The sequence below is a fragment of the Oryctolagus cuniculus genome, chromosome 12 (genome assembly GCF_964237555.1).
Source record: "Oryctolagus cuniculus chromosome 12, mOryCun1.1, whole genome shotgun sequence".
NCBI classification, from domain to species: domain Eukaryota; kingdom Metazoa; phylum Chordata; class Mammalia; order Lagomorpha; family Leporidae; genus Oryctolagus; species Oryctolagus cuniculus.
Window position 1 is genome coordinate 109,433,012 of NC_091443.1, and position 19,670 is coordinate 109,452,681.

The following is a 19,670-nucleotide window of genomic DNA, read 5'->3' on the forward strand; positions in this document are numbered from 1 at the left end:
CGGATCCATCGCTCCGAGTGCAGAGGCTGCTGCTGTCACGTTGCATTTTCTGACTGCTTTCCAGGTCCCTCGTGCGCAGTTAGAGATGTGTGTGCGCACACACGCCCACCATGCACACCATGCACACACAGGCACACACATGCATGCACACACACAGGCACACACACACAGGCACACACGCACACCATGCACACCATGCACACAGAGGCACACACGTGCATGCACACAGAGACACACACATGCACACTGTGCATACACACATGTGCATGCACACACAGGCACACACGCACACCATGTACACACACAGAGGCACCCACACACTGTGCATACACACATGTGCATGCACACACACACACTATGCACACACACAGAGGCACACACATGCACACACACAGAGGCACACACACACTGTGCATACACACATGTGCATACACACAGAGAGGTACACACATGCACACCATGCACACACAGGCACACACGCACACACACACACACACACACACACCAGCCGCCTTCCTGTGTAGCACCCACGCCCGCTGGATGACAAGCGCCCTGCCTCAGGCAGAGGTGGCATGATGCCTGAAGCTCACAGCGTCCCCTTCCCTGGGGACCATCCTAGGGGATCTCCGGGAAAGCCCCCAACCTTAGGGCAGGGAAGGAAAGGACGGGGCCTTCTCCCCACCCCAGGCCCGTGACCAGAGGGCAGGACAGGGTGGGACCAACGCCACTGAGCTGGGCCTGTTCCCGCGCAGCCACCAGCTGGCCTCCTGGACCATTTGGAGGAGCTGAGCCCACCTGTGCCCGTGCCCTGGGGCGAGGTCTGCAGGTAGAACGCGGCGGCCGTCCTGCCTGGAGACGACACTCCTGAGCCGCCCTCTGGCGTGGGTGGGGCGGGGCGCACCAGGGCTCAGGCTGTGGCCCTCAGGAGGGCTGGTCTGGGCAGGGAACCAGGGCTGAGGCCCAGGGAAGGTCACAGCCGGTGCCACCACCACTTCTGCAGGGAGGCTGGGCTTCTGGACCTGGGCGCCTTCCCCACCAGGGCTGGGTCAGGCAGGAAGCCCCCCACCCCCAGAGAAGGAGGAGGTGGGGGGGCAGGAAGGGTGGGGTCCGTATCTGCTCCCACCCCAGGGACCTCCGGGCTTCTCTCTTGACTCCCCTCTCTCCTCTTCCCCACCTAAAAGAGCTCAATTTCCAGGGCTATTAAATCTGGCAGCTCTCAACCCTGATTGCTGGTACGCGGTGTGCCGGGCTCAGCCCCCGCACAGCTGTCCCACCTCGGTCACCGAGCAGCCTCGCCCACCTCGCTGCACAAGAGGGGCCCTCCTGTTCTCCCCACCGTTCCTGCCCCACAGCAGGTGTTGCTACATGTGTGTGCGGTCCCCAGCAGCCCTGCCCCACAAACGCACTCACACACACCCACACACAGCCACACCCCGCCGAGGGGGGACGGTGGACACACCCCCAGGAGAGCTCCCCGCGGCTGGGGTCTACCGTGACCCCGCCCCCACTCCCCACCCCACATCCACTCTACCCAAGTGCAGGCCCCGGGTGCAAACATCACAGGCCGGCCGGCCGGAGAAACCGGTCATCACACAAAGGAACCCTCAAAGAGCGCCCCCCCACACAGCGCTCTCTTTCCTCCCACAGACGACCTCCCTCTGTCCCCGTGCCAAAAAAAAAAAAAAAAAAAAAAAAAAGCAGGCGCCGAGTCGGGTTCGCATCGATGCGTTTATTGACAGGTTACAGACAGACGTGGTTACAAAAAGGCGCGGGCTCCGGGGGCTACTGCGCCCCGGGCCGCGCTTGTGCTGCGCTTCGCTGGGAGGGCTGGTCTCGCCCCCGCCCCGCCCCTCCCACCCCTTTCCCCACCCCTACGCTTCCCTCCCAGAACCAAAACTGGACCCCCGCCCCGCCCCCCGCCCGTCCCTACCCCCGCGGCCACACCCTACGGGACACAGACGTCTCCCCCTACTGAGTACGCTCGTCTAGGACTACGCGGCTGGCCCCGCGGCCTCTCCCTCCGCAGACCCCGGCGCGCGGTGGCGCGCAGGCTTTGTGCCAGACCCGGCGCACAGCCCCGCGAGGGGCGCGCCCGGGACGCGCCTCCCTCCCCAGGCCCTTCGCGGGCTCCGGCTTCCATCCCGGAGCGGAGCCGCGTTGTCCGGGCAGCGGCTCTCCGGCAATCCCGACGCGCAGAGGCCGGGATCCGCCCGGGGCCCAGCCGGCACCCTCGGCGTCCCGGGAGCATGGGCGCTTTTTAAGTTAGGAGAGGGGTGAGAGGACACGCATCGATGGCCCCCCGCCCCGACCCCGACATACAGACACACACGATGTCCCCAGAGGCTGTGAGGGGGGTGTTAGCACCAGGTCTTTAAAAACAACGAAAACAGGGACATCGGAGAGGGGGTTCGGACAGCGCCCCAGGCCCCGGGGTCGGCTCCAGCCAGACGGAAAGGGAGCTGGTACCGGAGCACGTGGACCCCTGCTGGGGGTTGGGCTTCGGAAAGAAACGCGAGGGTTTGCCACCAAACCCCAAGCAAGGACCCTGCAGCGCGCCCGCAGCGGCCCCCACGCACGCCTTCTGGTCCGGGTGGGCATGGCGGGGCGGGGGTTCGGGGTCAACACGAAGGGAAACGGAGCGTAGCCTCGGCCTCACCACCCGGCCGCGCTTGGCCGGGGAGCTGGGCTCAGCTCGCCAAGGGTAGTGCGGAGGTTATGGCCCAGCCTCTCCTGGAAACTCCTTGTGGTCAGGCCCAGGAGGGACGGGGGGTGGGGGGGGCGGGTAGGGGGCAAGGGCAGGGGGACAGGGGAGGCGTGAGACCCGCAGGCCCCGGGCTCTGCTCCGGGCAGGGCTGGGGTCGGCGTGGGGGTGGGCGGGCAGGGGGCTCAGCCCGCCGTCTGCCGGTAGTTGCCATTGATCTCCGGCGTGATGGTGACAGCCTCGGCGCCCAGCGGCAGCCGATCGCTGTACTCAGAGCCAGCCTCGAACTCCTCCTGGTTGGCTTTGGACTGCGACTCCGCCAGCGAGCAGGCCGCCAGGCTCTCCTCCCGCCGCAGGCCCCCACCGGGGTCCCCTTGCTCCGCCTCCTCCTCCTCCTCCTCCGGCTCCTCGCCCGGCGCCGCCTCCGGCTCCTCGCCGCCCGCCTCGCCGCCCGGCGCGTAGCTTTTCTCGGACTCCAGGTAGGAGGCGCGCGGGTCGAAGTCGGCGGCGATGCGCTTCTCCATGGGGTCGGGGGCCTGCGGCCGCAGGATCAGGCGGTAGGGCTTGCCCGGGTGTTTGGCCAGCAAATGACAGCAGGCGGCACCCAGCAGGGGCACGGTGGCCAGCACCAGCAGGAACACGCTCACCGCCACGATGACCAGCAGCGACGGCAGCTCCTTCTTGGTGGCGAACACCACTTGCACGTGGCAGGCCTCGCCCGCCAGCGCCAGGCACACGGAGTAGTTGGTGCCGGGCCGCAGGCCGCGGAACCAGTAGGCGTTGACGCCCTCCTCCACGCGCGACCACTGCACCGCCGCGCCGCCGCCCGCCGGGCACAGGTAGAGCAGGCGCGGGGGCCGCCGCGCGCCGCCGGCCCCTCGGGGCCCCGAGCCCCAGCGCGCCGCCAGCGGCGTCAGCTGCACGCGCGCCTCGCGCTCTGCCACATCCAGCGCGATGACGCCCAGCTCAAAGGCGTGCGGCTTGAGCTCCGCGCTCTGGTTGAACGCGTGGTTGGACACGTACTGGGCGGGGTCCCCGTGGCCACAGTGCTGCTTCTCGGACGGCTCTTGGGGACTCTGGTCTTCCGCCTCTCCCTCGCCAGCCTCCACCTCCTCCTCGTCCTCCCCCGCCGCCGCCGGCTCCACCTCCCCGAGGACGGCGACCCGCGCCGGGCCGCCGCCTTTGGCTTTGCTTTCGGGCTTGGAAGGCAGGACGCTGTTGCCCCGGCCCTTGGCTGCGGACTTGCGCTCAGAGGTCGGGGTCTGCCCATCCGCTTCTCCCCCAGCACCAGGAGCGTGCTTTGGGGGCCCGGCCGCGGCCACCGCCACCCGCAAGGAAGTCGAATTGGTGCCCAGCTCGTTGTGCGCACGGCAGGTGTAGACCCCCGCCTCCTTGGCACTCAGCACGGGCACCAAGAGGGAGCCGTTTGCGAGGGCCAAGAAGCGCGGGGTGGCCGGGGGCGCGGGCCAAGCCGGGGGCGGAGGCGGGGTCGGGGCCTCGGTCGGCGTGGGCTCGTCCCCGTCTCCTCCCCCCTCCCCATTCTCCGCCCCGTCTCCGTGGTCCTCCCCGCCCAGGAGCGGCGGTTCCAAGACCACAGTGCCCCCCGGGATCTGCAGTTGCCACTGCAGGCGGGGCGCGGGGTGTCCTTCGGCAGCGCAGTGCACCCAGAAGGGCAGGCCGGCGCGCAGAGGGGTGCCAGGCGCCTCGGGCGGCGGCTCCGCGCTCAGAAGCACGCTGGGCGGCGCGCAGGGCAGGGCCGGCAGGCGGTGCACCGGCACCCCGCGCAGCGCCGGGGGCGAGGCGCACGCGATGGAGTCGGGCTCCGGCAAGGAGACCCGGGTGCTAGCGGCCCAGGCCTGCAGCCACACCAGGCCGCAGCCGCAGTGGAAGGGGTTGTGGTAGAGCTGCAGGTGCGACAGCGCGCTGAGCGCGTCGAAGGTGCCGGGCTGCAGCGTGCGCAGCCGGTTGTTGTTGATGCGCAGGGAGCGCAGGTCCGGCAGCGCGCCGAGCGCGTCGCGGGGCAGCGCGCCCAGGCTGTTGTGGTTCATCTTGAGCAGCTGCAGCGCGCTCAGGTTGCGCAGGTCGCTCCACGGGAAGCTGGAGATGAGGTTGTGGCTGAGGTCGAGGTTCTTGAGCTGGCTCAGCACCGCCAGTGAGCCAGGCTCCACCGTGCGCACCTCATTGTGCGCCAGCCACAGCGACGTGACCTGCGTGACGTTGGCAAAGGCCCCGCGCCGGAGCACGGTGATCTTGTTGGCCGACAGGCTGAGCGTGGTCACGTTCGCCGGCAGCCCTTCGGGAACCTCGCGCAGCTCCTTGTACGCGCAGTCGGCGAACTGGTGAGCGTACTTGTCCACGCAGGCGCAGGGCTCCGGGCACGCCGCGGCCACTCTTAACAACGCCCAGGACAACCACAGGGCTCGAAGGGGCGCCATGGCGGCTCCTGCCGACGGGGACAAGAGAGGAGAAGGTGACGCCAAGCTCCAGCCTTCCTCCCCTCCCACGCTCTGGCTCTCCAGATCCCAGCAGGGCTTGCCCCAGAGACTCTCGTGGGCATGAGTGGAGCTAAAACAAGGCTGAGGACCCAGCGGACGCTTCTCGTTGGGGTCCTTTCTTTTCCAACTCTTTCCCAGCCCCCAACCTACCCCTCAATAGGCTGGGCACTGTCCCCTCTTTGTGTTTCTAAGTATTCCTCCAACACGGTAAAATGGATGCACAGAAAGGAAATTTTTGTCCGTGGCTCGCTGCCCTCCCCATTCACCCTTTGTCCTACTCACACCACGGGCACACGCGCCCACACAGGCAGACACAGACTTCAGCTCTGGGGAGGCTCACAAGGCATCTCACCCCCCCCCCCACAGGCACCCAGACAAGGACACTGCACCGGGCGTCTGCACTGTGGTGTTCCACCAGGGTGCAAAGCGCTTTCCCTTTCATTGTGAGAACTGACAGGTGCAAGTCTTCACACCCACCGACCCCCACATGGGGACACAGGCGCACACTCACACCTCCCCAGAGACTGAAACCGGAGCAGGTGAGCAATGCTGAGTGCCTGCCTGGCTGGAGGTGGGATCTGAGCAAGCAGACCCGCCGGCCTCTTTGCAAGTCGCTGACTTGGCATGCAGCTCCCGCAGGGAGAACCCAGGCGCCTGGCCCGCGTTCCCTCTGGAGAGGTACGCCGCGGGAGAGTGACTGCAGAGCCGTCCCTGGGAGAGGGTGGCTGGCACTACTCATAGAAGCTGGGAGAATCTGCGCCTTTCTTCCCAGCTCCACACTCCTGGGGATCCCGGTAAAACCACATCTCCAGCCGCACAACCGCACTCAGACCCCCGCCCCCACCCAGGGTGCCTGCAGGGGTTTTGCAGAGCTCCTGCCTCACCCTGCCTTTGGGACCCCCCCCCCCCGCCTCAACTCCTAGGGGAGGGTCCCTCACCCATCCCGCTCCTGGTTTCTCCCAGACACAGCCCCCCCCCCCCGGACCAACGCCCACCTGGGCGGTGGCTGTGGGCCGGTTCTCCGCTTACCCGCACCCGCCGACTCCAGCGCGCTGCCCTCGGGCGGGAACCCTTTCTCCAGAAGCGCTGTCGCCTAGCAGGGGCACAGCCCGAAGGAGCTTCCAGCATCTGTTGCTGCGGCTGTCGGGGAAAACGGGGGAGGGGCAGAGGACGGGCCAGGTAAGTTTGGGGACTCCCCAGCTCCGAAGTCACACTTCAGATTGTGTTCCCTGCGCGTCTCGCTGGTTGCAGGTTGGAGAAAACCCTTGCGCGCTCCCGGGCTCGGCGGGGACGCGCATGCCTCTCCCACCTCCGGCAACGTCTACGTTTTGAAAGCCGTAGAGACCCTCCCCCGGGCCGAGCCGCCCCCAAGCCCCCGCAATCCGCCCCCCGCTGACATTGTCACTCCAGCACCACGATCAGGCACATCGGCGCGCGCACGACCCTCGCACCTCCACACAGTCCGGGTCCGAATCGTTGTCTCCCAGCAGGCTGTGTTCGCAGGGACCCCTGCACCCGGGCCCCTCTCCCTCGCACCCGCCTCCACGCGCGCTCACCCTCAACGCGCTCATCTGCCAGCGCCCGCAAGCTTTTACGCCCCGCGACACGTGAGACAAACCATTTTGAGGAATTGGAGGGAGAGGGGGGAGGAAAGGCGCGTGGCTGCGGGAGGGGGGCGTGTCTGCGCCTCAAAACACTTTCTGCAAACGCAGACGGTGCCGCACGGAGACCTGGAGCGGACCGGCCCGGCGCGCGGGCCCTTCCCTCCCGCACCGCCCTGCCGGCCGCCTCCTCCCCGAAGCCACGTTCAACACGATGCATAATTGATAGTGTTAGCAGAGCGCCTCGCCCTCCCTGCCGTTTTTTTTCTTTTTGCCTGGATCTGGGCAGATCCGAGCCCCGATCTCCCCCCTCCCCACCCCCCGCCAGGCTAACCCGGCATCCAGAACGCGAGGCCCTGCAGAGCGCGCGGGGAAGAGAAGTCCTCTCCCTAAGTCTGCCACCGCCGCCCCCCCCTCCCCGCCCAGCCCCTGAAGCCGGGACTCCTTACGTCTGGTCTTTGTGGCTAAGCCAACGCCAGAAGCCCACCGCCCAATGCGCGGTCCCGTGCGCACTGCTGGGCGGGGCCCGGGGCCAGCGTGCGCCCCGGGGAAGCCAGTCTGGCGCCCGCAAGCGCCTCCTGACCTTCGGGTTTTTCCAGCCGCGGGCGGGTGGGGCCCCGAGGCTGCTGCGGGGGGCGCGAGGCTGCCTGCACGACGTCTGCCCGTCCCGAGCGTGAGCTGCGGCTCAGGGTCCGAGCTCTGCGCCCGCTCGGAGCCACGCTGGGCCGCCCCCGCCGGCCGTCTCACACCCTCACACAACAGCCGGCCTGGGCAGACGCGCCGTTCCCGACTCTGGCTCCTTAGCTCTGGCGAAGCCTCGGCGTTTCTTTTAGCAACGAGGAGGCGGAGGCGCTGGGATGTCGAGGCATTTGGCGAAAACCCGGCTTCCGCCCCCACCCCACCCCACCCCACCCCCAGGGCTGCCTACTGCGGCTCTGGAGCCAGCTGTCGGCCACAACCGAAAAAAGGGGTTCGGGCTCCGGGCGAGGCGCAGAGCCCGCCCCGCTACCGAGCTCGGGGTGCGGTTGGCCCCCCCGGCCCTGACCCGGGGCAGTGAGGGTCTCTCGCGGCGCGTGGACAGCGCGCGCGTTGGGGGCCTCTGCCGAGATCAATACCCCGATTTGAGTGTTGAGCATTTTAATGAGCTAGGCAAGGGGTGGGGGAGGGAAGCAGGAGAGGCGCGCAGCATCCAAAGAGACCACCCGGCCGGGGGTACCCGCCGAGGCTCTGTAAATTAAATATGAACAGGCTGGCGCTTGCGCTCGCGCCCCCTCCTGCTTCGGTCGTCGCCGCGGGCGGCCCAGCGGGCTGGGACCAGCGCAGCTCCTCAGTCCCGACTTCCGAACCCAGAACTTAACACCTGCTCGCCCTCCAGGCCCCCCACAGCTGACAGGGAGGAGGGGACGCGCCAGGGCGCCTTTGGGGGAAGGTGGTTGGAGCAGGTCCCCGGGGTGAGGACACTGTGACCCGTTGCTGGCCGAAGCTGCGGTTGGACAGTCGGGAGCGCGTCCCTGGCGGGGGAGTGAGTCCAGAACTTGGGGTCTGGGAGGTTTGGGGGGAGGTGGCGTGGGCGACGGGACTGGCACCGACCTCTTTTGTTTGTGGAGCAAGAGGGAGATTCTGGGAGCACTGCGCGGGGCTAGGGTGGGGGAGGCAGGGGTCCAGCAGCAGGGACAGAATTGGACCCCGCACGGCGGGTCCCGGAGACTTTAGGGGCTGGGGGAGGGGCGCCGAGGCCTCTCGCTCCCCAGCCCCCCACCTCAATTTTTCATCTCTTTTCTGATTATTTTTTCGTCCTGCGGGGAGATCGGGAGAGTGACTTGGAAGGGGTTAGAGACCAGAAGGCAGGTTCCGGGTGGATGGAAGGGAGAGGGGCCCGCTGGCCCTGGGCGCACAGCCTCCCCGCAGCGCAGGGACCTCCCCTGCCAGCGAATCAGAAACCACTCAGGGTGCGCGGGCCAGCAAAGATCTCTCTTCCTGCTCCCTTGTCGGGGCTGCCTGGGCGGGATGGGGCTCGGCCAGAGACAGGGCTCCGGGAACCTGGGGAGGACGGCAGAGGCACAGGGGCCACAAGAGCGCGCGCCCAGGTCCTTCTGCCGGTCCCCCGCGGCTTCCGCCTTTGTTCCCCCGAGCCTGCCCTGGGGGAAAGACACCCCTTACCCCTGCCTTCAATCCTGGGGAGCCCAGGGCCCGCGCGGACGCGGGGGCGGGTAGGGGGCAGGGAGGGGAGCTGGCACTCTGGGTTCGGTTTCGGAGCTTGGAGAGCACACCGCGCGGGGCTGGCGCCTGGAGGTCCCCACCGCGCCCGCGTCCTCCATCATTAAAGCAGGCACCTGGTCAGGTGTGTGGGAGAGGGGAGGGACTCCAGGTTCCCAGCGAGCGCCGAATCTCTCCAGTCCGGCTAAGGCTTTCTACTAGGCTGGGGTCCTGCCCCTCTTACCCCTCAGCAGGCTCAGCCACGAGAGCTGGTGCCTCCGGCCGCTTTTATTTTATTATTTTTTTCCTTTAATGCCCTTACCTCTAACTCGCACCTTGCGGAAGCGAGGGTCTCCAGGAGACCTAGGGCTACCGCCCGCAGGATCCGGGGACTTTCGCACCCGGCTCTGCGGCGCGGGTCTCGGGTACAGGCCCGGTCCGCGCGCGCCCCCTGCTGGGACCGCGTGCGGGACGCCGAGGCGGGGCAGTGGGGCGCTGAGCGCGGCCGCCGGGTTCCCGTGGGGCAGGCCGAGCCGCGGCCCAGGAGTCTGCAACCTCGCACCCCATAGACTTCTCGGCGCCCCCTGAACTCTCCCTGAGCCCTAGTCCTTTGCAGGATTCAGTGAGTTTAGTTTTAGTGGGAAGGAAGCTTCTGTATACCTGTCCAGGTGGCAGGTGCGCCTGCCCTTCTAAACCTCACAGCTTCGTCAGGGGCCTATACAATATCCCAAATCTGATAAAGAAAATGTGTTGGCAGGCCGGCATCATGGCAGCTTGGGACGCCTGCACCACCTGTCGTCTGCTTCCAATGCAGCTTCCTGAGTCCTGGAGGCAGAGGAGGTGGTCCTCACCCCCTCACTTGGGAGGTGAGCTCCCAGCTGCTGCCTGGCCCAGCCCTGGCTGTTGTGGGCATTTGGGGAGTGACCCTGCAGATGGAGGATCTCTCTGTGTCCCATCTCTCTCTCTCTCTCTCTCTCTCTCTCTCTGCCTCTCCTTCTCTCTATCACTCTGCCTTTCAAATAAATCAGTACATCTTTAGAAGCAGTGACACGGAGCTGGCACTGTGGCATAGTGGGTAAAGCCGCTGCCTGCAGTGCCAGCATCCCACATGGGCACCGGTTCAAGTCCTGGCTTGCCCACTTCTGATCCAGCTCTCTGCTGTGGCCTGGAAAAGCAGTAGAAGATGGCCCAAGTGCTTGGGCCCCTGCACCCACGTGGGAGACCCGGAGGAAGCTCCTAGCTCCTGGCTTTGGATTGGCACAGCTCTGGCCATTGCAGCCAACTGGAGAGCGAACCAGAGGATGGAAGACCTCTCTCTCTCTCTCTGCCTCTCTCTCTGCCTCTCCTTCTCTTTGCCTCTCCTTCTCTCTGTGTAACTCTTACTTTCAAATAAATAAAAAATCTTTTAAAAAATAAAATAAAAGCAGTGAGCGATTGGACACAAAGCACTGGGCCTGGTGCCCAGTAAAAAGCTGTTCTCCCGGCAATAACTGAGTAGGATTGTCTGTTCGCATGGCCTTACCGAGTGTGGGGCAGCTCTGAGGGCCAGGTCCGCCTGAGGCCTGCCTCTGGGGGGAGGCCCTCGGCCCCGTCCCACGCCCTCCCAGAGCCCCCACCTCCAGTGGCAGCAGTCAGATCCCTGTCGTTACGAATTGGAAAGGCGTCCGGTTCAGATCCTAGTGCTGCTGGCTGGCAGCTGCAGGCTTGGGGGAAGGTTTTTAATTAAAACTGCATTCCGTTTAAGTATTTATTGGGCTCCGTGACTTTAATTATTTTCTAGGGAAAAACAAAAAACCCACACTTGCCTATGGGAAGACGGTTGGTTGCAGCCACCTGTGGCGGCGAGCTGATGGCAACAGCGGAGGGTTTCCTGAATGGCCCGGATGGAGTCGGCGTCATTAATAATTAATAATTAATATTAATAATCCGGGACTCAGCCCACCACCTTCCTGCCAGCGCCTGCACAGAATCAGCTTCGCGCACTGGCACATCCGTTTGCGGCCATCGGAGTTCACGCCGGCTCTCCCAGCAGAGGCTCCTCTCCTGGGGCTGCCCTGCTCTGTGCTTGTCCTGCTGCAGAAGGGGACGCCTGCCTGGAGGAGGCGCCATGCCCGGTCAGCTGGCCACCCCAGCTAGGGCTGGACCTGAGGCTGCCAGCCCTGCCCGCTCCATGGTCAGCAGAGCCAGGGCCTCTGCGCTTCCTGTCTCTCTCCAGCGCTGCCCTTAAGAAGCCAGCGGCCTTAGGCTGTGCCCTTGGTGGTGCCGTGGGAAGGCCTGGGCCGCAGCGGGGTCAGCACACTTGCTGTTGACGGACGTGTGGGATGGGCAGACTGGATTCTGTCTCCTGCAGCCGCATTCCCTTCACATCTCTGTTGGCACACTGGCTTGGGCCCCCACCTCTGAGCCCATCACTGGCCAAAGGGATGCAATGGACGGACTTGGAGCAAGCGCGCGTCCCCGGCCTCCCCACCAGTGAGAGGGGCAGGACGAGTATGTGTCCACGGACACGAGTGACTGCAGTTACAGAGAACCACGTAAGATGCTTCCTTAAAAAAAGAAAGATTTGTTTATTTAATTAAAGGGCAGAGTGCCAAAGAAAAGAGAGAGAGAGAGAGAGAGAGAGAGAGAGAGAGAGAGAGATAGAGGAAGAGACAGAGAAAGAAGGATCTTCCAGGCCCTGGTTCACTCCCCACATGGCCTCAGTGGCCCGGCCGGGCCAGGAATTCCATCCCGGTCTCCCACATGGGTGACAGGACTCCGAGCACTTGGGCATCTTCCACTGCTGCTTTCCCAGATGCATTAGCAGGGAGCTGATGGAAGTGGAGCAACTGGGACTTGAACCGGCACTCCCACATGGGACGCTGGCGTCACAGGCCGGGGCTTAACCCCCTGCGCCAACGTGCTGGCTCCGGGCGCTTCCTGCTCTGGTGCCCCTGAGCCGTGTCCAGGCTGGGCTGGGCTGGGCTGGTGCGAGCAGGTTCAGGGCCTCTCCTCTTCTCTCTCTCTCTCTCTCTCTCTCTCTATCAGAGGACGCTCTGCTTTCTCAGAATTCTTGAAAGGATACAAATCTGTTCTTGGAAATGTCGGCACTGGCTCCGCCGCTATTTTGGGAGCAGCAGGGCTGCGCATGAGCGGGAGCCGCTGGTGAACTTGGAGCTGTTCCCTCGTGACTGCCGACGGGAGGCTGAGACAGGCCCTCCACCGCCCAGGCGGGAAGCGGGAGCAAGCATGCCACGGGGCCCTGGGCCTCACTGTGGGGTCTCAGGCGGCCCCCTGCCTGCTCCCTCCTAAGTGTCCACTCTTGCTACGGCCGGGGAACACACTGGATGCACCCAGAGCTGCTGCCCTCCGACAGCCCAGTCCTTAGGGTGCTGGGGCTGTAACAGGAGCCTGTGGCAAATCCGGGGCGGGGTCCTGCAGGAGGTGTCCTGGCCGAGTGTGCAGCCACTGCCCCCCGCCTCTCTGCAGCCTGCCCTGTCTCGGAGGCCATGAGCACGCCAGGACCCCAGGAGCTAAGCCCCCGCCCAACCACCGTGCACTGCTCTGAGGGCCCTCGGCCCAGCAGGAGTCCAGGGGGCACAGCAGGGGGACATCTGCACAGGAGGCCTGGAGGTCCTGCAGCCCACCCTGACGTCATTGGAGGAGGTGGGGAGCAGAGGCCAAGGGATAGGTCACAGCTGGGGGGGGGGCTGGGAGGCCGAGAATGGCCGTGGCCGAGCTGGGACCCTCCCAGGGCATGTAGGGGTCAAGGGCATACCGAGCTTCGTAGTCCCTGGTGAGCTTGCTCAGCCTCTCCAAGGGGGCAGCTCAGATGTTTCCCCAGGCGACACAGGTGGCCCAGCTTCAGGCCTCCTCTCGTGAACCCCTGGAGCTCGTGGGCCCCTGCCCCACAGCCGGGAGAGCCGGAGGTTGTGCCCAGACTTGGAGGCAGCACCTCCAGGCAGGCAGCCCGGGCTGCACCCCAGGTGGGCCTGTACCCGTTGTCCAGGAACTTCCCACACTGCACCTGCTCTAGGGGCTCGGGTCTGCCACGGGCCTGTCCTGAGCCCACCAAGTCACAGAGGGTCCCTCAGCACAGAGCCACCCCGCCTAGGCGGACCCCCGGCCCCCTCCCCCAGATGGGCTTTCCAGGGGAGCGGAGAGGACGGACTGGGAAGGGCACCGCTCAGCACGGCTCAGCCGCGTCTCCCAGGCCTTATCTCCGCGCCCAGCTGGGGACTTGATATATTTATTTGCTTCTGCCGGCCCCTCTGTGCGGCTCCGCAAGTCTGCCGGGGCAGCAGCACAGGCAGCCCGGCGGGGACACGAAGGAGGCGCCGCCGTAAATTCCTGCGTCCTCATTAGCAAGGGGACAGAGGGGACAGAGGAGGAGGCTGGCAGGAACCAGGAGGAGGAGCTGGGGACAGGGCTGCCTGGACCCTGCCTGCCCCAGGAGGGAGAGGGGCAGGGCCGGCGAGAGACGCTCTGGAGTCGCCGCGGTGCCCGCTATTCTGGGCGCCCGGTGTGTTGCTGAGGGGCTGCTCCAAGTTCAAGCTGGGATTTGCACCCGGGAGAGGGGGTGGGTTTCCCCCAAACCCGAATCTGCCGCACAGACCCTCGGCGCCCTGCTCTCAAGCTGCCTCCAGGGGGCAGCACCACGGGCCCAGCAGAACTTCCTGGGAACTGGGTCGGCCCCAGATGTCCCTGGCCCCTCCCCCTGCCCGCCCCCTGCCCCCGACACTCTGCACTGTGCGCGCAGCCTGAGCCGGCCCCGCGTGCGATTTCACAACCCTTCCTGTCACGCTCATCCGCCTGGCCGGCTTTTCGGAAAATTTCTGCGGTTACCCCACTTGCTTTTGTAATCCGCTTGGCCCTGGAGCGCGGGGTGCTTAGCGTGTTTATCTGCCGGCGCGCAAGCTCCAGGCAGCTGGTCCTTGACAGAATTCCTTTGGGCTGAGTTGCAGGAATTGATCTGAGCCGAGGAGGCCGGCGTCTCCCCCTCCTCCGACAGCACAGCTCGGGAGGGTGGGTGGAGACCGCTCAGCTTCCTGTGGTTGTCCTGGCTCCAGGATGGGGTGGGGGTCGGGGAGAGATTCTAGACCCTTCTCTCGACCGTCGCCACGGGCATGCGCTGGTCTTCCTCCCCACGGCGGGGGTGGCGCCCCACAGTCACTGCGTCATTGCAGGCCAATGGGACTTAGGGGTGCAGTGCCATCAGGAGACATGGGGTCTCAAAACGCTCCTTCGTGGCTGGCGCCGCGGCTCACTAGGCTAATCCTCCACCTGCGGCGCTGGCACACCGGGTTCTAGTCCCGGTTGGGATGCCAGATTCTGTCCTGGTTGCTGCTCTTCCAGTCCAGCTCTCTGCTGTGGCCCGGGAGTGCAGTGGGGGATGGCCCAAGTGCTTGGGCCCTGCACCCACATGGGAGACCAGGAAAAGCACCTGGCTCCTGGCTTCAGATTGGTGCAGCGCTGGCCGTAGCAGGCATTTGGGGGGTGAACCAATGGAAGGAAGACTTTTCTCTCTGTCTCTCTCTCTCTCACTGTCCACTCTGTCAAAAATAAATAAATAAATAAAAAGCTGCTTCGTGGGGCATAGCAATCATGAAAAAAGAGGTTGAGAAAGCTCGCCCTGCAAGAAAGAATGAGGGTCACTTTAAGCATGGGTGTGGGGTCACTCCCGGGGAGTGCATCACCCGAGGGTGGTAGACAGGAGAGGGAGAGCAGGAGACCTGCGCACCCCGAGAGGCGTGGGTGCCGTCGGAGCTGGCGCCCCGCGGGCAGCCGTGACTCTGCCCCTGACCTGGCCCCGCCCCGCGCTCGGCCGTCCTGCCCTGTGGTCGCCTGGGGAGCGAGGGCTCGGGCGCTAACCACTCGGGCAGCTCAGGAGGCTCAGCCAGGGCACCTGCGCCCCACGGTTGGCCAGCGCCCAGCACGGAGCTGGTTCTGCCGTGCTGGCTGGCAGCCTGCGCACCGGAGCTGGCGGCTGTTGCTCTTGCAGCGCCTCGCCGACTCCTCCAGGCCGCCAGCCTGGCTTCCCTGCGGCTGCTGCAGCTCGGCTCTCTCTGCTCCTGCTGGACGCCCGCCCCCGTCGGTCCCGACTGCATTAACAGTCTCCGTTGCCAAGGGGACCCTGAACCTCGAGCCTCACCCTGACTTTACCCGGACTCCTAACCCCACCCCATCGGTACCCCGACTCTGACCTGGGCCCTCGCCTCGGCTCCCCCACCTGTGACCCTCACCCACTCCAGTCACGAGTGTCTCTCTCGAGCTCATGCTTGTCCTAAGTGGATCTTAAAAGATTCCACTTATGGGGCTAGCACCATGGTATAGCGGGTAAAGCCACTGCCTGCAGTGCCGGCACCGGTTCTAGTCCCGGCTGCTCTTTGCTGTGGCCTGGGAAAGCAGTGGAAGATGGCCCAAGTCCTTGGGCCCCTGCTCCTGCGTGGAAGACCTGGAAGAAGCTCCTGGCTTTGGATCGACACAGAGCTGGCCATCGTGGCCATCTGGGGAGTGAACCAGCGGATGGAAGACCTCTCCCTCTCCCTCTCTGCCTCTGCCTTTCAAATAAATAAATAAATAAACCTTAAAAAAAATAGACTCCACTTACAGGGTGGGCATTTGGCCTGGCGGTTAAAATGTCATGTGGGACTCCCGCATCCCATATTGGAGTCCGTGGGTTCGAGTCCCAGCTCTGCGTCTGCTCCAGCTTCTTGCTGACGAGCACCCTGGGAGGCAGCAGGTGATGGCTCAAGTACACGGGTTCCTGCCACCCACGGGGGAGCCCCACGGTGGAGCCCCAGGCTCCTGGATGCAGCCTGGCTCGGCCCTGGCTGATGTGGACATTTGGGGACTGAACCAGCAAATGGGGCCTCACTGTCTGTGTCTCTGATTCTCAAACAAAACTAAAAAAATAAAAAATAAATAAATAAATAAATCCCCCTAAAACAGCATTCTGAGCAGCTGGCCAGGCCCAGTGTGGCTACAGCGCCCCCTGCTGGCCATGTCTGGAGCGGCCCTCGAGGTAGGCAGAGGGGGAAAGGAGCCCCTCAGGTGAGGTGTGGGAGGGGCGGGGAGCAGCTGGGCTGTGGGGCGGAAGCGAGAGTGGGGCCTGTGGGGCACAGAGCCAGGCTGGACTTGACGTGTGAGAGCAGGCGGGCGGGGAAGAAAACGCAGGCCGAGCCACACCTGCCCGTGTTAGGAAGTCAGAAGGTCACAGGGGCCCAGTGAAAACGCACCCCTGGGAGGGAACACAGCAGCCGCGGAGGCAGCCCAGTGTCCCACACTGCAAGTCCTGCCCACACCCCATAACCTTACGGGGTCCCAGCCTCCCCCCACGGGAAGCTCCCAGGAGAACCCTCTCTGCCCAGCGCCCGGTGGGCTACCCTGCCGGACAGCAATGGGCGGTGAGACCTCGGGAGGAATCTCAGCTGTTGCACCGCCAGCACACCCTGTGTCCAGGAGAAGAGGGTGGGGAAGGAGAAGCGGCGGGGAGACCCAGACCCCGTTCCCTATAAGCCCCGGCCTGAATGCAGACTGCACGCTCAGCTCGTCCCGAGATACCGGCCCGTCCTGCCAGGTGCATTGAGGCTCCCAGCCCTTCCCCTAGCCGCCGGCCTGGCCCGCACTGCGCCATCAGACTGTGTGACCTTGCTTGCCCAGTCTGACTGGCTGGGCGCCGTCTCTCAGATTCTGAGGGGAGGGGCCGTCCGTCCTGACGGATGCTGCCCCTCAAACCTCGCTGCCTTGCCGACCACTGCTATCTCAGGCCCGAGTTCTTCCTTGTGCGTAGATGAGGCCTCCGCTAACGTCGCAAGCTGGCCTCTGGCCTCTGCAGGTGGGCTCCTGGCTCTGCTCTGGGCTCCCCCAGGACCCCTAGGGAGGTTTCCTGAGCTCATCCTTTGCCTCCCTGGACAAGAGATCCTGTTTTTGTTTGTTTGTTTTGTTTGTTTGTTTGTTTTTTAAGCGATCTTCCCACACGTTGTCTCCCTGGTTTGCAGGGGTCCTGTGCGGTACTTGTGACCCGTATGAGCCCGTTTCACAGAGCCCAATGTGCCAGATCAGGACCACAGGCTGCTGAGTGGGGGCTGAACCGCAGGCCCCTGGCTTCCAGCCCAGCCCTGAGACCTCCTGGTTAGGGAGAGTGGAACCTGCAGATGAGGGGCCCACGCTGTGGCGCAGCGGGTAAAGCCACCACCTGTGATGCCAGGATCCCATATGGGCACCAGTTCGCGTCCCAGCTGCTCCACTTCCAATCCTACTCCCTGCTCAGGGCCTGGGAAAGCAGCAGCAGATGGCCCAAGTGCCCGGGCCCCTGCACCCACATGGGACACCCGGATGAAGCTCTGGGCTCCTGGCTTCAGCCTGGCTCCACACTGGCCATTGTGGCCATCTGGGGAGTGAATCAGTGGATGGAGGAGCTTTCTCTCTCTCTCTCTCTCTCTCTCTCTCTCTCTCTCTGTAACTCTGACCTTCCAACTATGCAAGCAAATCTTTAAAACAAACAAAAACTCCTGGAGACGAGGCACAGGTGGCACAGGAGGACTTTGAGCCTTTGGTCAAAGGGTCGAGCTGAGACGTGCAGGTGCCCTGGGCAGGCCAGCGGGGTTAAGGGTGGTGGCGCCGGGCAGTTGCATTAGCTGGCTGCCCACACAGGCCGGGGCGCGCAGTCCCCCGCACTGGTGCCACAGGAGTGCCTGCAGGTACCTACCTGGGAGGCTGCCTCTGTGACGTCCCACACGCGCATCACGCCCCATCACCAGCGTCCCTGGCCTCCCTGTCTGCCGAACGTGGGATGCAGAAGAGGAGAGCCCCCTCCCCTCACCAGGCAAGAGGCCTCTCGTTGGCTCCTGTGAGGTGGCCCGAGCAGAGTCTATGATTGGAGCCTCAGAAATTCGGCTAAAACCCACAGCTTTATTAACGCCGGGTTCAGCATAAAACCCATCACCAGCCTTGCCTGGGGACAGCCGGCATGGGAACAATTCCTTAGGAGCCCCCAGAGGGTCCCCAGGGCACCTGCGGTGGGAGCAGAGGTCACGGGCCTGCGGCACTGGGCAGTGTGGGCAGTGGGGGACGTTCCCGGGCTGGGAAAGAGAGTGGAAGGCTCTGGGGGCCCAAGACCGAGGACGAAGCCTGGGTGTGTGTGGGGTGGGGAGGCATTTGTGTGGCTGGGACAAGGTGAGCAAGCTTCTCCCAGGGGCTCACAGTGGTGGTGGTGGGGGCAGCGGCTCCTGTCTGCTGGATGGATGCTCGGGGGGCCAGGAGATGTGGCCGCAGCCCAGCCAAGGCTGGGGGAACCCAGGCTCCGGGGGCAGATGGCTGTGAAAGGCACTTTGGGTACGCGTGGGACTGCAGGTGGTGCCCGTGGGAGCAGCGAGCAGTCCCCTGGGGCGATGGCGTGGGGATGGGAGAGGAGTGCAAGGACGCCTGTGGGGGTGGCAGGTGGGGCAGCTGGGGCCACTCAGAGCCCCCCTGGGGGGGGTGGGGGTGGCCTTGGACCCTGCATTGTCAGGTCCCAATTTTTGGACCTAACGACACCTGAGCCCTGGGAGCAGGGCGCTGGGAATGTGAGATGGGTGGGGCCTGGCCAAGGGAGTCTCCCCTTCTCTGGCCACCTCTGTCCCCATCGCCCACCGCCTCCTCTCAGCTCTGCTGGGCGGCGCCTTGTTCCAGGCTGTGGCCATCGACAGAGGCAGATGTGCCCTCGGACAGGCGCTGGAAGTAGGCGCTCAGAGCCTGCAGCCTGGGAGTGGGCAGGGCCGGGGCCGGCGCCGTGGCTCGCAGACCCAGGGAGCGGCAGTACTTCTCCAAGCCCTGCTGCGGGTCGCCGCGGTGCGCACTCAGAAGCTCCTGGAAGCTGGCCTTGTGCAGGGCCAGCAGGCGGGCCTCGGCCCGGGACAGGATGGCCGCCTGCACCAGCGGCTGCAGGGAGGAAAAGCACTGCATGCTGTGGAAGGAGTGCACGTGCCGGGCCAGCTGCCGGCCGGGAGAGACCTCCAGCAGGAGGCACAGGTCACGCATGGCCAGCACGGCTGCCAGGGCGCTGCCCTCGCTCATGCTTCTCGCCAGGTAGGTCTCGGCCAGGCTCTTGAGCTTGAAGCTGCTGGCTCCGGGCACGAGTTCGCGCACGAGGGGCAGGAGGGCCAGGAAGCCCGACACGGCCTCCTGGAAGGCCCCCAGCTTGTTCATGTCTTCCAGGGCCCGGAGGAAGACGGAGAGGCTGGGGCCCCACAGCGAGTAGCAGGCCAGGACGGGGCGGCGCATGGCGCCCAGGAAGCCAAGGAAGTGCTGCAGCCCCGTCTCCAGGGACACCGCCTTGGAGCAGACGCTGAAGGCTCCAGGCTGGATGAGCACCCGGAACTTGGTCTCGCGGTTCACGGCCGCCAGCTGGCTAATCTTCTGGGCTGGGCAGGAGAGAAGGGCAGGGTGAGGCCCCAGCTCAGGGGCGGCGCCTGCTGGGAGGGACCAAATGCGGCCTGGACGCCGGCTCTGACGGCCCTGGGGTAGGAAGAGGGCAGGGGCAGGCTGCCCAACCCAGCAGACCCGTCAGCTGCCACCCAGCCATGCGGGAGACCCCAGACTGCTTCTGCATGGCCCTCTGCACCCTGGCCTCCGGTCCCAGAGTCACTAAGCTCAGGCCGCCAACCCTGCCGGGAACGGGAATGCCAGACCTGCCCTGACCGCGCCACCCACAGAGCC

The 19,670-nt window shown here is 65.1% G+C and overlaps 2 protein-coding genes across 10 annotated transcripts in view; both read right to left on the minus strand.

Annotated features, from left to right (window-relative positions):
- Positions 1-1,714: 1,714 nt before the first annotated feature.
- Positions 1,715-7,991, minus strand: ISLR2 (immunoglobulin superfamily containing leucine rich repeat 2). Of its 6 annotated transcripts, none has more exons than XM_051842262.2 (3): positions 7,381-7,991; positions 6,192-6,336; positions 1,715-5,144 (listed from the first exon to the last, which is right to left on the minus strand). In XM_051842262.2, the coding sequence occupies exons 2-3, from the start codon at positions 6,322-6,324 to the stop codon at positions 2,887-2,889; spliced, it is 2,391 nt and encodes a 796-aa protein (XP_051698222.2). In that variant the 5' UTR covers positions 6,325-6,336; positions 7,381-7,991; the 3' UTR covers positions 1,715-2,886. The 6 variants fall into 6 exon arrangements, with proteins under 6 accessions (XP_051698222.2, XP_069909513.1, XP_051698224.2 ...); XM_070053412.1 differs by having other exon boundaries at positions 6,226-6,336; positions 7,381-7,731; XM_051842264.2 differs by having other exon boundaries at positions 6,226-6,336; positions 7,247-7,386.
- Positions 7,992-17,865: 9,874 nt separating this feature from the next.
- Positions 17,866-19,670, minus strand: part of PML (PML nuclear body scaffold) — a 35,196-nt gene continuing 33,391 nt past the window's right edge. Inside the window, exon 9 of one of the 4 annotated variants that reach the window (XM_070053415.1) lies at positions 17,866-19,375. In XM_070053415.1, coding sequence (XP_069909516.1) covers positions 18,615-19,375 — 761 coding nt within the window. In that variant the 3' untranslated portion in view covers positions 17,866-18,614. Of the gene's footprint in view, positions 19,497-19,670 lie in introns of all 4 variants that reach the window. The other 3 variants (XM_070053419.1, XM_070053417.1, XM_070053418.1) reach the window with 3 other exon arrangements.

What these genes read in the sequence shown, in the direction of transcription:
- ISLR2 (XM_051842259.2), bottom strand. Translation starts at nt 6,767, where the DNA reads ATGAGCGCGTTGAGGGTGAGCGCGCGTGGAGGCGGGTGCGAGGGAGAG. An exon ending in CGGACCCGGACTGTGTGGAG is followed by an intron (nt 6,337 to 6,647) that starts GTGCGAGGGTCG and finishes TTTCCCCGACAG; the next exon opens with CCGCAGCAACAGATGCTGGA. An exon ending in GGCCCACAGCCACCGCCCAG is followed by an intron (nt 5,145 to 6,191) that starts GTGGGCGTTGGT and finishes CCCCGTCGGCAG; the next exon opens with GAGCCGCCATGGCGCCCCTT.